At 37.0% G+C, this 14843-nt stretch overlaps 2 protein-coding genes across 2 annotated transcripts in view; both read right to left on the bottom strand.

Moving 5' to 3' along the window:
- The window catches only part of CTSV (cathepsin V), a 261994-nt gene that overhangs the window by 114653 nt on the left and 132498 nt on the right, over window positions 1–14843 (bottom strand). The gene's annotated exons all lie outside the window — the stretch shown is intronic.
- Window positions 1–14843, bottom strand: part of LOC126937344 (ankyrin repeat domain-containing protein 18A-like) — a 71054-nt gene that overhangs the window by 27012 nt on the left and 29199 nt on the right. Inside the window, 4 exon segments of the mRNA XM_050760720.1 lie at window positions 2486–2635; window positions 4200–4550; window positions 9289–9396; window positions 12268–12455. Coding sequence (XP_050616677.1) covers window positions 2486–2635; window positions 4200–4550; window positions 9289–9396; window positions 12268–12455 — 797 coding nt within the window.

Genomic DNA, 14843 nt, shown 5'->3' with positions numbered 1-14843 from the left:
TCCATGGAATGGTTTGAGAGGCAGTTCTACACAGAAGCCAGAAGGCCTGGGTCTGAATCCCAGCTCTACCAGATACTAGCTGTGTGACCTTGAGCAAATTAATTTTCTGTGTCTCTGGTTCTTTATCTATGAAATGGAGAGAATAATACACCTACTTCACTGGGATGTTGGGAAGATTAAACCGGGGACTGACATGAAGCACTTAGAAGAGTACATGGTGCATGGTGAGCTACAGATAAGATTTGCTTAGAAGCACTTAGAAGAGTCCATGTACATAGTGAGCTACAGATAATATTTGCTATTAGCATGGTAATTTTTACTTTTTTATATCTTGACAATTGTACACGTTAGGCAGGTGGCATTCCAACGGGAGTGGTCTCCTAGAGCTGCACTGAATCATTCTTCACACCACTGAAAGCGGCAGCAAATGGGGAGTGCATAATTTATAGCTTACTTTTCTCTCCATATGACTCAGTGGGCAACAGTCATGTACGTAGTACAATGTAAACAGCACCCCTGGATGGAGTAATACATAACCGACATGACCAGTAGAGACAGGCTGAGCCACGGAGCTGAAAACCCTGGACTCTATTGCTAAATCAAGGCTTCTGAATCAATTCCCTCCCAGAAGCTGTTGCTGTGGCACTGCTTTCACGAGTACTCTGCTGAGCGCTCGGATTAAGGGGCTGTGCTTTCATCAGACAAGCTGCACCCAGAACTGTTCAGCTGACAAACTGGCAACCATCCAGAAATACAGTTTTGGCTAAATAGTGAAGGAAGGCAAATTTAGATTCTTTTTTCATACTGAGAAAAACAAGAACATTTGATTGAACAATTCTCCTCTATTAGACTAATTGGTTTTAATTTCATATTTAATTGCTAAAAATACACTTAGAATAAAAGACTTACTGTGTTAATGTCTCAAAGAAGAAATCATTGGTATGGTATATTTTGTTCTATGCTAAAAGTTGCCAAGCTAAAATATTTTCAATTTATACAAGGATAGGTGACATGCATGTCAGATATTATTTTCCCTTTAAGCAAATTTATGACGAGACAAAATTATCTTCCATTAAAAATAAAAGCCATGTCAAATTAAGGGCTAAGTTATTCTGCAGACTGGGCAACGGGTGCTGAGATATAAGGTCAGTGAGAGTCAGAACAGCCAGAGAAAGATTCCTGAAGAGGAAATTGCCTGCCAGGTCTGAATGAATGAGGCTAGATGAGCAGGAACTGAGAAGGCAGGAAGGACAGCATGGGTAAAACTGGGGCTGACATCTGCCCAATTAACGCTAGGATAAAGTCCAATGGCAGAGAAATAAAAACATACATCCATACAATAACCTGTAAATGAATGTTCACAACAGCTGTTTTCATAATAGCCAAAAAGTGGAAACAACATAAAGGTCCATCAGCTGACGAATGAATGGAAAACTGGTGTAGCCATGAAATAGACTATTATTAGAAAATAAGAAGGAAGAAACTACTGATATGTGATACAACATGGATAAAATTCTGAAAACATTCTGCTAAGTGAAAACAGCCAGTCAGAAAGGACTTCATATTGTATGACTCTGTGTATATAAAATATGCAGACCATACACATCTATGGAGACAAAACGGGATGGTGGTTGCCTACAACTGGGGTAGGTGGAGAGACATGGAGAGTGGTTGCAGTCACGGCTAAGAGATGTGGGGTTGCTTTTCAGAGTGGTGAAAATGTTCTAGCATTGATTGTGCTGAGGATTACACAATGCTGTGAATATACTAACAGACACTGAGTCGTACATTTTAAATGGTTGAACTGTCTGACATGTGAATTATCTCTCAGTGAAACTGTTTTTAAAATCCCATGGTAGGATCAAGAAAATTTTCTCAGCTCTCTATTTTGGATGTACATACTCTATCAGATCTGAGTATTTCTATGCCATTACAGTATATTTTAAATGAAATGAAGATGAAGGCAATGCCTAACTTTTCAAGTAGTTTGTGAATTAATCTAAAACGTGTGCATTTCAAAGAACAGTATGATGACCTTTCTGTACAAGTTAACCTAGAATCCATGAAATGAATAGGCACAGCTTCTGTGTCCATTCACAAAAGTGAAGAAATGAGACAACTTTCTGGAACATTCCTTTAAACATTCTCCTCTGACTTAATCTGGCTTGCCTCACCAAGGCAATAAGGAAATTATCTAAAAATACTGTTTAACAGGAAAAAAAGTCAATTTTCTGTGAGGAATATTGTATCATTCTCAACTTTCCCAAGAGTAAATATTGTAAGAGAAAACATATGCAACTATTTTTCAAAATGGTAGAACAAGAGCCAGAGTTGAAGAAATAAGTACGCTATAAAGATAATAAAATGGTGATAATTATAATGAAAATATACAACCAGGTGGTCCACTGAAATTAGTATCCTAAAAGACTTTATATTATCCAACCAGCTACAGATTAACTGTCTACATGTTAAATTCCATACATACTTGACTTCCTACTTGAAATAATTTCTTCTTTGAAGCCCGTGTGTCATCCAAATTAATGTGACAATGTGATGTACCTTCCAGTGGAGAATCTGACATAGGAAATTTTTTAAGGTGATTGGCCAGTTCTTCTTGAAGTTGTCTCACAATCACCTAATAAAATATTTTTGTTACTAATTTTATAAAGTGTCTTATTATTAAATTATGTTAATATTTAACTCTAGCATACATGCTTTGAAAATTATTACCACACACACAGATTCACTTTCTTTTCCTCATATGTACACATTCTTCTTTATTACTGAATTCAGTGAGGGGCACAGAAGGTGTTATCTTCCTGCCAAATCATTCTCTTACATGACAGATGGATTCAGCCCGCTATTCATTCACCTTAGACCCTCAACTCAACCTGAGTTCCTCACATATTCAGTCGCCTATTGAAATCCTTCCAACAGATTCCTATCTCAGAATAAAATTAAATTTCCAACGGCCTTCAAGGCCCTAGGTAACATGGCCTCTAACTCCCTCCCTGACCTCAGCTCCTACATCTGTGTCCCGTACTCACTTCCATCCCACTCTCCGTTAACTCTGCCACCCCTCATTAGTCTGAAAATGGGGATTCAATGTCAAACTCATAAATCACAGACAGTTACAAGTATCTTTGTACTGGAAAGAGTTATGTCCAAATGATAGTCATTGAGACTTAAAATGTAAATTATGAGCTAATTATTCATAAAAATATTGACAGTAAATTATAAATACCTACCAGTGGGAACATTACATCAAAATTTTTTTGGCTAAAATTTACCACATTTATTCCAAATTGTGATTTTATAGCAAGTAGATGTCTTTAAAATTCTAAGTGGTCAGAAAAATGCATAATGTGAGACTGACCTATTTTCAGACTTAAGTCACATTGGTACGAATCAAAACAAAGTTATAACAACTAAAATACATAAAAGAGAGAGCCACTGAAGGAAAAGCATCACAAGACACAGCAACACACTTCAGTTCATCTGGGAAATCTAGAATTAAATGTCAAAGCAGCTCACTTAATTGAATCTTAATTTCAAAATACATATTTCAGGTACAAGCATTTCCATTTACCTGCTTCATTATGGTCTTAAAATGTGGCAACAAAAAGACATTAAATTTATTATTTCTGCAGTATAAGACTATATACCTTATCAACATTGCTCTGTATCTACTAAAATTTCATAGGTGACATGATGTCTTTACTCAAAGTTAAGCATCTCTCAGCTCTATTTTTTATTTTTTGGAAACAAAGTATGTAAGTATGTTTCCAAGCTGATACAGTAAACACATTTTTTTGGTTTTTTATTAAAACAGTTTTGTTGAAATATGATTTATAGAATTTATCTATTTTAACAAGCAGTTCAAAGATTTTTAGTAACTTTACTGTGTCGTGCAACCATCTCTACAATTCAACTTTAGAACATTTTCATCACTGCAGGACAATCCCTCATGCCCATTAGCAGTCACCACCCATTTCCAGCCCCAGGCCTACACAAACATTAATCTTCTTTCTGTTCCTATACATGTATTTCCTGGATGATTAATACAAATGGAATTATACAGTATAGTAAACACATTTTCATCTATTTATTTTTATATTTAACTAGGTTAAACATATAGCCAGAATGAAATGTTTAAATTTTCTTTCCAGAAGGTTAAACATAGTTTTTTTCATACTTACTTCTTCTGCTGCTTCTTTCTCATACTGAAACAGTTTTTCTTTCAAATAATTATATTCATTCATTAATTCCTTATTTTTTTCTTCTAGAAGAAGATCTTCCTTTCCATTATCAAGACAGTCTTCTTGGATATTAATGACTGTCTCTTCATTATTGCCTTCCTTATAAGCATCCTTTAGTTGTTGTTCAAGCAAGAGATTTTCAAGTTCTTGTTGACGTATTCTCTCCTCTAAAGAGTTCTGCTTTCCAATGGAATGACTCTCTTTAGCTTCCTCACTTGGATGCATCTGCTTCATTTCCTTTATTTGATGCTGTGCTTGCTTTAGATAGCTTTTTTGATAACTTTGAGAATCCTAAATAAAACAAAACAAACTTTTAACTAGTATTCAATAAAATAACATATCAGGGTTATTTCTGAAGTGAGAGAACAACCTGTACATTCATGCAATTAAAAGTTGCTGTAAGTGGATATCCAACTGGAGAAAAAGTTGAAGCAAAACCTTGAACCTTAGAGAACATACATTTCAAAAAGTTCAAAAGTTATTTGAAGTCAATGGATCCATAAAAGTAAACACACACACACGCGCGCACACACACTCTCTCTCTCTCTCGAGAATTTTTAAGAATATCAGAATTGGAAAAGCCTTTCTCTGAATTACAACAAACTCAAAGCATAAAGTTAAATGCTAAAAAATTTGACTGAATTAAAATCTTGGAAAAAGAAAATTGCATTTATATTCTGATATCTAACCCAGACACCACCCCATAGTAAGAGCTTTACCTCTACATCTATTTGGACAGATAAAATCTCTCAAAGTTTTGAAAGTTCTGTTTCCCTGATCATATTGTATTGTGATTTGACTAAACATTTTTTAGTCAGTTGTAAGAATTACATTTACTAAATCATAAATCTAGACATTGTACTAAGCACTTCTACACACATACATTGATGAACTTATTCAGTTATCACAATCCTTAAAAAAGAGAGGTTAAAAATATAAGCAAGCTGCAGGATTTTCCTCAGAGCTTCTGATTCTACTTCTAGTTCTCCATCAGATCACAGGTACTTCTGTGGTGTAAATGTATCAACACAAAAACAGAGAAACAAAAAGACACAGGCATAAAATGTGTCTTCTGTCTTTGTCACCTGCATTCTCCATGAAATAGCCAGATTGAGAGGATGTGACATGTGGGGCCTCAGAAACAGAAAAGAAGCTTTCCCTTTTCTGCACTAAGCTATTCTTTTCCCCACTGCTTGTTCTCCTTATTTTTTCCTTTGGATCCTGGGATACCAAAAAAGTGAAGGTGCTCACTGAAATGAGGAACCAAAGTTTGTCACAACACAAGGAGCTGAGTGAAACTGCTGAGTTGCTAGTGCAGAATCCTGGAAAATGAGATGTTCCTCAAATTTACATTCAATTACCACAAAAGTTTATAGCTGGAAGATATACAGTATAGTTGTCCACTCTAGCCCCATTACCTACTTGATAAGGGAAGTAAAACCAAGAAATAGTAAGTAACTCACCCAAAGCTCCTAAGGTGGCATTACCTAGCATTTCATGGCACCAAAAGGGAAGATACAATTACATATTGCTGAATTACATAAATTATCATATAAATACATCAAATTCATCAAATAAATTAAAAGTGTGACTTTGGCAAATCAATTTAATGGCTCAGAGGGTGGTGGGAGGCCTCATCTGCTTTTACTTTGAAAGAAGAAAATCTCTAGATTTTTGTCTATCTTTAGAACACAATATACAGAACTCAGCTTTCTACTCTAGAGCCAAATGCTAAATTTTTGGCTGAGAAGTTATGCTACTTATATGATAAAATCATACATGTCAAAACCTACCATATTTTATTTTATTCTATTTTATTTTTATCTACCATATTTTATTAAACAACATCACGTAAAAGTCTCTGACTCAACAGAAACATTGGAGAGTGGTGATTTTTCTAAATAGGTGGAAGTGTATGTATTTGTTTCCAAAAATATTTAAAGTGGCCATGATGGAATTATAAGTTTAAACAGTTTGAGTCAAACAGATAAACCTGCATGCATAAAAGCACATTAAACAGACTTCTTTGGCTGGTAATATTTGCTGCAACTCTCAAGGTCAGCTACATTTTCATGTCTCTTCTCAGTCACTGCTTCCCTCCTATTGTATTACCATTTTATCATTTAAATAAATGTAATTCATCTTTAAATGAATATAGAAAAAAGAATCTAGACATTATTTCTTTAGCAATTTTCCTTATGCTTATCTGGTTCAGATCACATGGTATATCGCTAAATAATTTTCCCAGCCCATATGCCACTTGGAAGACTCATAGTGAGACTTAGGTTGATGAATGATCAAAGATTATGAGAATGTTTTCCAGAACTGTCATTTAGATAGCAGCACTAATCTACTTTGACACGTAATTACACATTTAGATAACCCCACTGTAACCATACACATGAGATTTTCTTGAGTAGAAAACCAGAATGAATCAGATAACTTATAATAAGAGAAGCAGCAAGGGAACCTCTTTCTTTTTATAGTTGAACTTTTTTCTTCAAAGCCAGGACCTCTACTTGTAACAAGCCCACCTCATTCTTAAGCCTTTGCATATCTTGCTGTAAGTCTTCTTCTAGATATGCTTTTGATGTTCTGTCACTATGTGGTGGAGAATAACTCACATTTTCTAATTCGGGTTTCATGCTTTTATAGATATTAGCAGTGGGACTGTCACATGTGGGTCCCTGAAACACACTTGCCAGTCATCTTCTAAGCTTTAGAAGAGCTTCTAAGTTCCATACGGCTTGTGGAACAAGCGCTGTATTGGTTTTCGGTTTTTGTAAGTGTCTGTAACAGCAGAAATACTGTGGCTTTCTATCTGCATCACATGCTTCAATTCTTTGGAGTGAGCAAACCACAAATCAAAAAGACTTTTTGGATTTCTAGACTGAGGCCAATGCCTAATGTCTAATTTCCAATCTGTGGTATTTTGGGTTATATTTTCTTGTCATTTGCATATCAAACTCTTGGTCTTCTTTCATTTCAATCATAACTACTGGGTTCCTTAATTTTTCAACTTCTGTATCATTACCACAATTCTCTTTCTTCTTCATCTCTGTGAGAAACAGGCTACATGTCTGGTTTGTTACAATTTTTACCGTCTGATTTATTTTCATTTGAATAAAGCTTAGAAGATGACTGGCAAGTGTGTTTGAGGGACCCAGAGTATAAATGCAACGAAAAGACCTGAGTGAGATGGGCTTGTTCCGTTCAGGCAATGCCTGGAATACTACAGAGTTAGACACTCCAGGTGCATCTGCTTCCTCACCATCAGGGATATGATTCATGAGATTACGGGGCACTCCCTTTAAGTTTGTCCCTCTTTAGGTTTACAATGTAAGAGCTCTTCCTCAGGACAAACAGTAATTTTGGATTTTTCAAAACTTTCACCAATCTTCAGTTGAACTTTTTTGTAATGATTTTTTTTTTTTTTTTTTGAGATGGACTTTCACTCTTGTTGCCCAGGCTGGAGTGCAATGGCATGATCTTAGCTCACCACAGCCTCTGCCGCCCAGGTTCAAGAGATTCTCCTGCCTCAGTCTATCAAGTAGCTGGGATTACAGGCATGCGCCACCACACCTGGCTAATTTTGTATTTTTAGTAGAGACGGGGTTTCTCCATGTTGGTCAGGCTAGTCTCGAACTCCCGACCTCAGGTGATCTGCCCGCTTCAGCCTCCCACAGTGCTGGGATTACAGGTGTGAGCCACCACATCTAGCATTGTAATGAATTTTAAAAGAAGTCCTGAATATACAGATATATCCTCTTTATTACAATTCTTACTCGGTTCTGGTGCTTGAGACATTTTTTTGCAAGTGCAAAAGTGGAAAATTAATTTGCTTCTTTTGTTTCTCAGATGTCTTTTCTGACAGGGTGCATGTTTTAAAATTAACTTTATTCTAAATTAAGTATGAACAAAGAAAAAATAGAAAATAATTAAAATTGAACTGTGAAACATAATCTATGTTTTACTACCTCTAAATTACTGGATTATAACTAAGAAATAAAAATAATTTGCCTTGGCTTAATATAGGAGAAAAAAGCGACCAAGGAAGCCTAACTCTTTCTGTTTGTTTGGAGTAAACTTAATTCATTATGAATTAAATCTGCCAGAAATGGGTTCACAGATGATACATAGTATTCTAAAGGCTTTCTGTCTTGGAATGATTTTTACCTCAGCATACCCTAAATAGTGAACCCCTACAGTGAATTCATATTTCTGAGGATTAACTAAAGAGTAGGCAATTGCTAAATATTAGAAGTCAAAATGAACACCAATCAGAAAGAGAAGAAAATTTTTAGATTCTACTCCAATGCTATACCGTAATATGATAGTGTTATCTAGAAGGTTATCTGCTTATATCCAGGTCTAATACATTCTAAGCTCCACTGGTGACAATGGGTTAAAAAATTTTTAAAGCGTTTTCTATATATGTTAAAACAAGAAAGTTATTGTTTGTACCCTGACACCAAAGTCCCTTTCTGGAAGGCATCATTCTCTCAATAGGCAGTTGGGCTGATTTTATGACCCCATCCTCTCCCTGAACATAGACACCAAAGGCAACCAGAAACCAAAAAACAGACGAAGTCTTTAACCTCAGCACTGGTGACCAGCAACATAAAACTGCAAAGTTCGAACCACTGGGAACCACTCCTTTAACATGAGGTGAACTCAGGGGCTGTCACTGTCCAATTATTCATAATTTCTCTTGCTTAGTAATACAGCTCCATTTCTGATGTTACCTTCTTTATCATGAAGAAGGTTATAAAAATGAAAGAGCAAAGAGAGTTCTGGAAATTTCTGGCCTCAATTCCAAAGGTACAGATAGCTATGAGTTACTACAGATGGTAAGAATATTTCAAATTTTATAACTGGCTAAAATGTTTTAAAATTCAATATGAAATTATGCTCTGTTGGATTCTAAAAGGATAGTCTAAAAGGTCACTTCATTTGGACTATGCCATGGTATTAAAGAAAAACAAGCAGACAAACCAATATTAAACCAGAAATTTAAATTGTTATATACCTGTGGCTGTTTATTTTCACTTCTTTCAAGTCTTTCTTGCTTTTCCTCTGAAATGACTTTTAAGTTGTGTTCTGCTGACAAATCCATATGTTTAGTGAAAATGAATGACTTAGAACAGTTAACTTAAAAAATTGATACAAAATAACATATACTTTGCTTTCTATATTGAGAGTTTAAATGAAGCTTTATGTTTACTGGAATATTTACATTTTTAAGAAACACTTCTAATTATCTGAAACTTTAACAACCCACTTGGGGAGACACTAGATATCAGCAGGTTCAAGCCACGCAAAAGTCTCAGTGTCAGCCACAAATTATTCCACCTTAACATAAGTAAACAAAAGTGCTGGAAACAAAACAAAATTTAAAAATACAGTGAAAACATATTAAGTTACACTTTACTATTCTCTACTTCATAATAGTATCTGTTTAACAGCATGCTAAGCGAGTTGTTATTTACTAATAATTTGCAAAATTTTTGTTACCGTTATACCTTTATAGTGTACACCCTGTTTTTTACATCTGAAATATTTCCTTCTACTATTCTGACAAATTTATTGTTGTGTTTTCAGACTCAGAATGTAGGCTGGGCACAGTAGCTCACACCTGTTATCCCAGCACTTTGGAAGGCCTAGGTGGGATAACTGCTTAAAGCAAGGAGTTTAAGACCAGCCTGGAGACCATAGTGAAATCCTGACTCTATAGAAAATTTGCCAGACATGGTGGTGTGTGCCTGTAGTACCAGCTATTCAAGAATTCGAGGCAAGAGGATCCCTTAAGCCCAGGAGCTTCAGTTTGCAGTGAGTCTCGATCATGCCATTGCAGTCCACCCTGGGTGACAGATTAAGAACTTGTTTCCAAAAACAGAAAAAGAAAAAAGGCTCAAAATGCTATGTGAAGTCCTCCTTGAATCTGGCTTTCTCCACATACACAGGCTGTCCTTCCTTGGGGCTCCCTTAGTACTTTGTCCATTTTTCTAGTGTCACTTCACCATCTGAACTGCACATCATGTCTTTGCATGTCTATCCCCTTTGTTGCCAGACTGTAGCAGTCATCTTTGTATAAACAGTCTTTATTTTACTAAATATTTATTGAGTTCCTGCTAAGTGGTAGGCACTGGGGTTTAAAGAATGAGAATAAAAGCTGTCAGGAATGGCTTTTGGAGAAAACATGCCTGGACTGAGACTTAGACAGTGAGGTTCACCAGATTAAAAGAGGCAGAGGGCAGGAAAGATAGTACATGCCAGGCAGTGGCAAGAGAGGGAGAGAAGCCTCCCAGAGTGTACGTATTTGTCTACATGAGAGGGACGGTGACGGGGGCATCACCAGCAGCTCAGTAATGCCAGAAAAAGAGGCAGACAGAGAAAGGGCTGCAGATGGAGATTTGGGCAGAAGCCAGTTTCTGAAAAGCCTTATATAAACCAACTATTACTGTTGTTTCTTAAATTTTTTTAAAAAGCAAAACAAATTAGAAAAGCATAATTCCAAGAAAAAGACCAACATTTTATTTTATTGTATCTTATTTTACTTGATTTTTTATCAGAGATGGGGTCTCACTCTGCCCCTCAGGCTATAGTATAATGTTGTTATCATAGCTAACTGCAGGCTCAAACTCCTCGGCTCAAGTAATTGTCCTGCTTCAGCTTCCCAAGTAGCTGAGATCACAGGGGCAGAACACCACACCCAACTACAGTTTTTAAAAAATAGACACGGGGTCTGGCAATGTTGCCCAGGCTGCTGGACCTCCTAGCCTCAAGGGATGCTTCTATCTCAGCCTCCAACACTGCCAAGATCACAGGCAGGAGCCACCATCCCTGGCAACACCAATATTTTCAAATGAATAAACTGGAGCTCCACCGTTTTATTTTATAATGCATGGGTGAAAACCTTGTAATAGACTCATGGACTCCATGGATTTGTGACAAGGAAACTACAGCATTAACTACGGCTGAAGCTTCCCTTGTCTCCCCGTCTCTTCACATGGTTAAGAGCAGAGACACTCAAGTGTCTTACCTTTTGCAACTTCTTTTCCTTTTTTCAAATTTGCAGGCCTCACAGCTGCTGTTTCTGCCAAACATGCAAGCTTGTTAGCTATTCCTTCTAGAAAACATCATTCCTCTGCCTCCTTACCTGGCAAAGTTTCACTTATGCTGCAGGCTTCCCCTAAATCCTACCCATTTTTTTAGAAGCTTGCAGTCATCACCACAAATTTAAAAGTGCATGGCATCTAATGAACATAATAAATTTCTAGTAAATAATAACTATATGCTCCCAGGTGACACCTATCCTCCATCTACCCTCTACAAAATGGGTCAGCACACTGCAGACCACAGGCCAAATCCTGCCTACCATAAGTTTTTTCTCAGTAAAGTTTTATGAGAGTACAGTCATGCCTATTCACTGACATGCTGCCTATGACTGCTTTCACACTACAATAGCAGGGTTGAGTAGCTACGACAGAGATCACATGGCCTTCAGCTGCTTAAATCGTTCTTGAAAAAGACAGAGAGAGAGAGAGGGAGAGAAAGAGAGAGAGAGAGAGACCCCATGGCCTAAAATATTTCCTATTTGGCCCTTTACAGAAAAAGCTTGCCAATCCCTGATTTACACCCTGAACAGAATGCCCTAATTCTCAAATCGAATCTAACGCCTCCCCTGCTCACAATTTTCCAATGAATTTCTAGAGCAAACACTGCTGGCTCCCTAACCAAGAGCAGTTCCTTGTTGTTTCTTGCTGGAGAATCACAAATTTGGATATTTCTTATCCCAATACCCCTCCCCAGCTTCAAAAGGTAAGTGATTATTCAAAGCTAATCACATAACCACATTTGCTTTCCCAGTGCCTGGTTTAGGAATGAACATGTGGTGTGACCCAGCCAATAAAGTATCACAAAAAGGGCTGAGCACGGTGGCTCATGCCTGTAACCCCAGCACTTTGGGAGGCCGAGGCGGGCAGAACACAAGATCAAGAGACCGAGACCATCCTGGCCAACATGGTGAAACCCAGTCTCTACTAAAAATACAAAACTTACCTGGGCATGGTCGTACATGCCTGTTGTCCCAGCTCCTGGGGAGGTTGAGGCAGGAGAATTGCTTGAACCCGGGAGGCAGAGGCTGCAGTGAGCCGAGATCGTGCCACTGGACTCCAGACTGGTGACAGAGCGAGACTACATTCCCGAAAAAAAAAAAAATTACAAAAAGTCCCCTGCAAGCTTCTGAGTTTTTTCTCAATTTAAAAGACACATGTGAAGAAAAGCAGCCCTTCCAGCCTTTAGATACTGTCTTGTGAGAACATGATGTTTGGAGCTGTTGCTAAGTAGCCAACCATGAAAGGAGACATGAACAAGACACTGTCAACAGCATAGCTGAAAGAGGAACATGTGGGATCCAATAATATCACCGGACAACCAAAACAAGCCTGGTTCTTATGGTTTGGCCACTGTTATGTCCTCTAGTATCTGCAGCCAAAAGCATTCTACCTCAGAAGTTTCCCCTGGCCCACAGGATAAGATCTACTCAGTTCTATACTATTAAAAGTCTTTTACTGGACTTGTTTCTAGACACAGGTAAACCAACAACAAAGTCTCTCCTAAGCCTGCCTTCACTGACACATACTAAACACGATAGATACGTAATAAATAATAACTGTAAGCTATTTTCACCTCATTACCAAGCTCTCCATATATATTGTTTTGCACTAGTAAATTTGAGCTGCTCATAAACTCTACAAAGTTCACTCAAGTGTCCTATCTTTTGAACTTGCTCCTCGTGTTTTAAAACTTTCATTCCTCGTGGCTGCTGCTTCTGTCAAACATGCAAGCTTGTTAGATACTCCTTCTGCCAAGCATCATCCCTCTGCCTCCTTACCTGGCAAAGTTCCACCCACTCTGCACACTTACCTTAAATCCTACCCACATTTTAGAAGCTTGCATTCATTACCACAAACATAAACGTGCTTGGCATGTACTGAACATGATACATATATAATAAATAATAACTATAAGCTCCCAGGTGACATTGGACACACAGTAAGCACTATTTAAGGTGGTAAATAAATAACAGTGGTAATAACAATCTCCTAACTGTATTTTTTTAATGTATTTTGTAACATTGGAAAAATGCTTAGTCTATAAAAGATAAATGATAGTTATTTTTTAAGTGGATAAGTATATGAATGAATTAAAATATTTTAAAAATTCTGTTGAAAAAACACAAAATTAACTAGTTATCTATATTCTATTATGAGCACCTTAAAGACAAAAACTATGTCAATTCCATCTTTGTCTCCTGCAATTTGCCAAACCTAACTTATAGAAGTGGTTTGATAAACATGTATGAAATTAGCAGTGTCTTTATACAGTTCAGATTGTACAATGCATTAGGTGTTATATTTGTGTTATTGTGAACCATTTTTATAATTTTATTATAATTTTTTGAGCCTAGAGTTTGGCTATTGGAATATTTATTATGATCATCCCTTGCCTAATGGTTAACAGAGTATCTAATCTTTTCTTTTTTTTGAGATAGAATCTTGCTCTGTCACCCAGGCTGGAGTGCAGTGGCACATTCTCGGCTCACTGCAATCTCCACCTCCTGGGTTCAAGCAATTCTCCTGCCTCAGCCTTCTGAGTAGTTGGGATAACAGGTGCCCACCCCCATGCCTGGCTAATTTTTGTACTTTTAGTAGAGATAGGGTTTCACCATGTTGGCCAGCCTGGCCTCAAAATCCTGACCTCAAGTGATTTGCCTTCCTTGGCCTCCCATGTGCTGGGATTACATGCATGAGCCACCACGCCCAGCCTGGTAACAGATTATCTTGTTCCAACAAAATTACTATTATTATGATAATTAACCAGCACATAAAACAACATAGCTTGTTCTAAGAAGTGAATTTATCTCATGAGGTTCCAACTTATGGTGAATAAATTAAAAGTAGACCTTGTTTGTATAAGAATATGTAACATAATTTCTGCTTCTCGGGAAGGGATTACTTTTCTGTCTTCTGCATTCAGTAGGTATCTTCAGAAATAATCTCCTATTTGTATGGGTGCACAATGGCTCAGTTTTATGGTTCTTATTGCCATTTGTTTATGGTATCAGAAAGGGATTGTTGAATTCCCAGTTCTAAAGACAGTTACTTTCTTAGTGACACAGATTCCTGTGTAACGCAGTTGACCCTGAACAACAAGAGTTTGAACTGCAGGGGTCTACTTATATGCAGATTTTTCTTCAGCCTCTGCAACCCAGAGAGAGCAAAACCAACCATTTTCTTCCTCCTCAGCCAAATCAACCTGATGATAAAGATGAAGACCTTTGGGAGGATTCACTTATGTTTATGAATAGTAAGTATATTTTTCTTTTCTATGATTTTCTTTATAACAGCTTCATTTCTCTTGCTTACTTTATTCTAAAAGCATAGTATATAACAATGCAACACATACCAATTATGTGTTCATCAACTGTTTATGTTATCAGTAAAGTTTCCAGTCAACAGTAGTCTATTAGTAATTAAGTTTGGAAGGAGTCCAAGTTATACTCAGATTTTCAGCTGAACA

The sequence above is a fragment of the Macaca thibetana genome, chromosome 15 (assembly GCF_024542745.1).
Source record: "Macaca thibetana thibetana isolate TM-01 chromosome 15, ASM2454274v1, whole genome shotgun sequence".
Lineage (NCBI taxonomy): Eukaryota > Metazoa > Chordata > Mammalia > Primates > Cercopithecidae > Macaca > Macaca thibetana.
The sequence above is the reverse complement of the archived record's forward strand: the minus strand, read 5'-3'. Positions and strand labels throughout refer to the sequence as shown.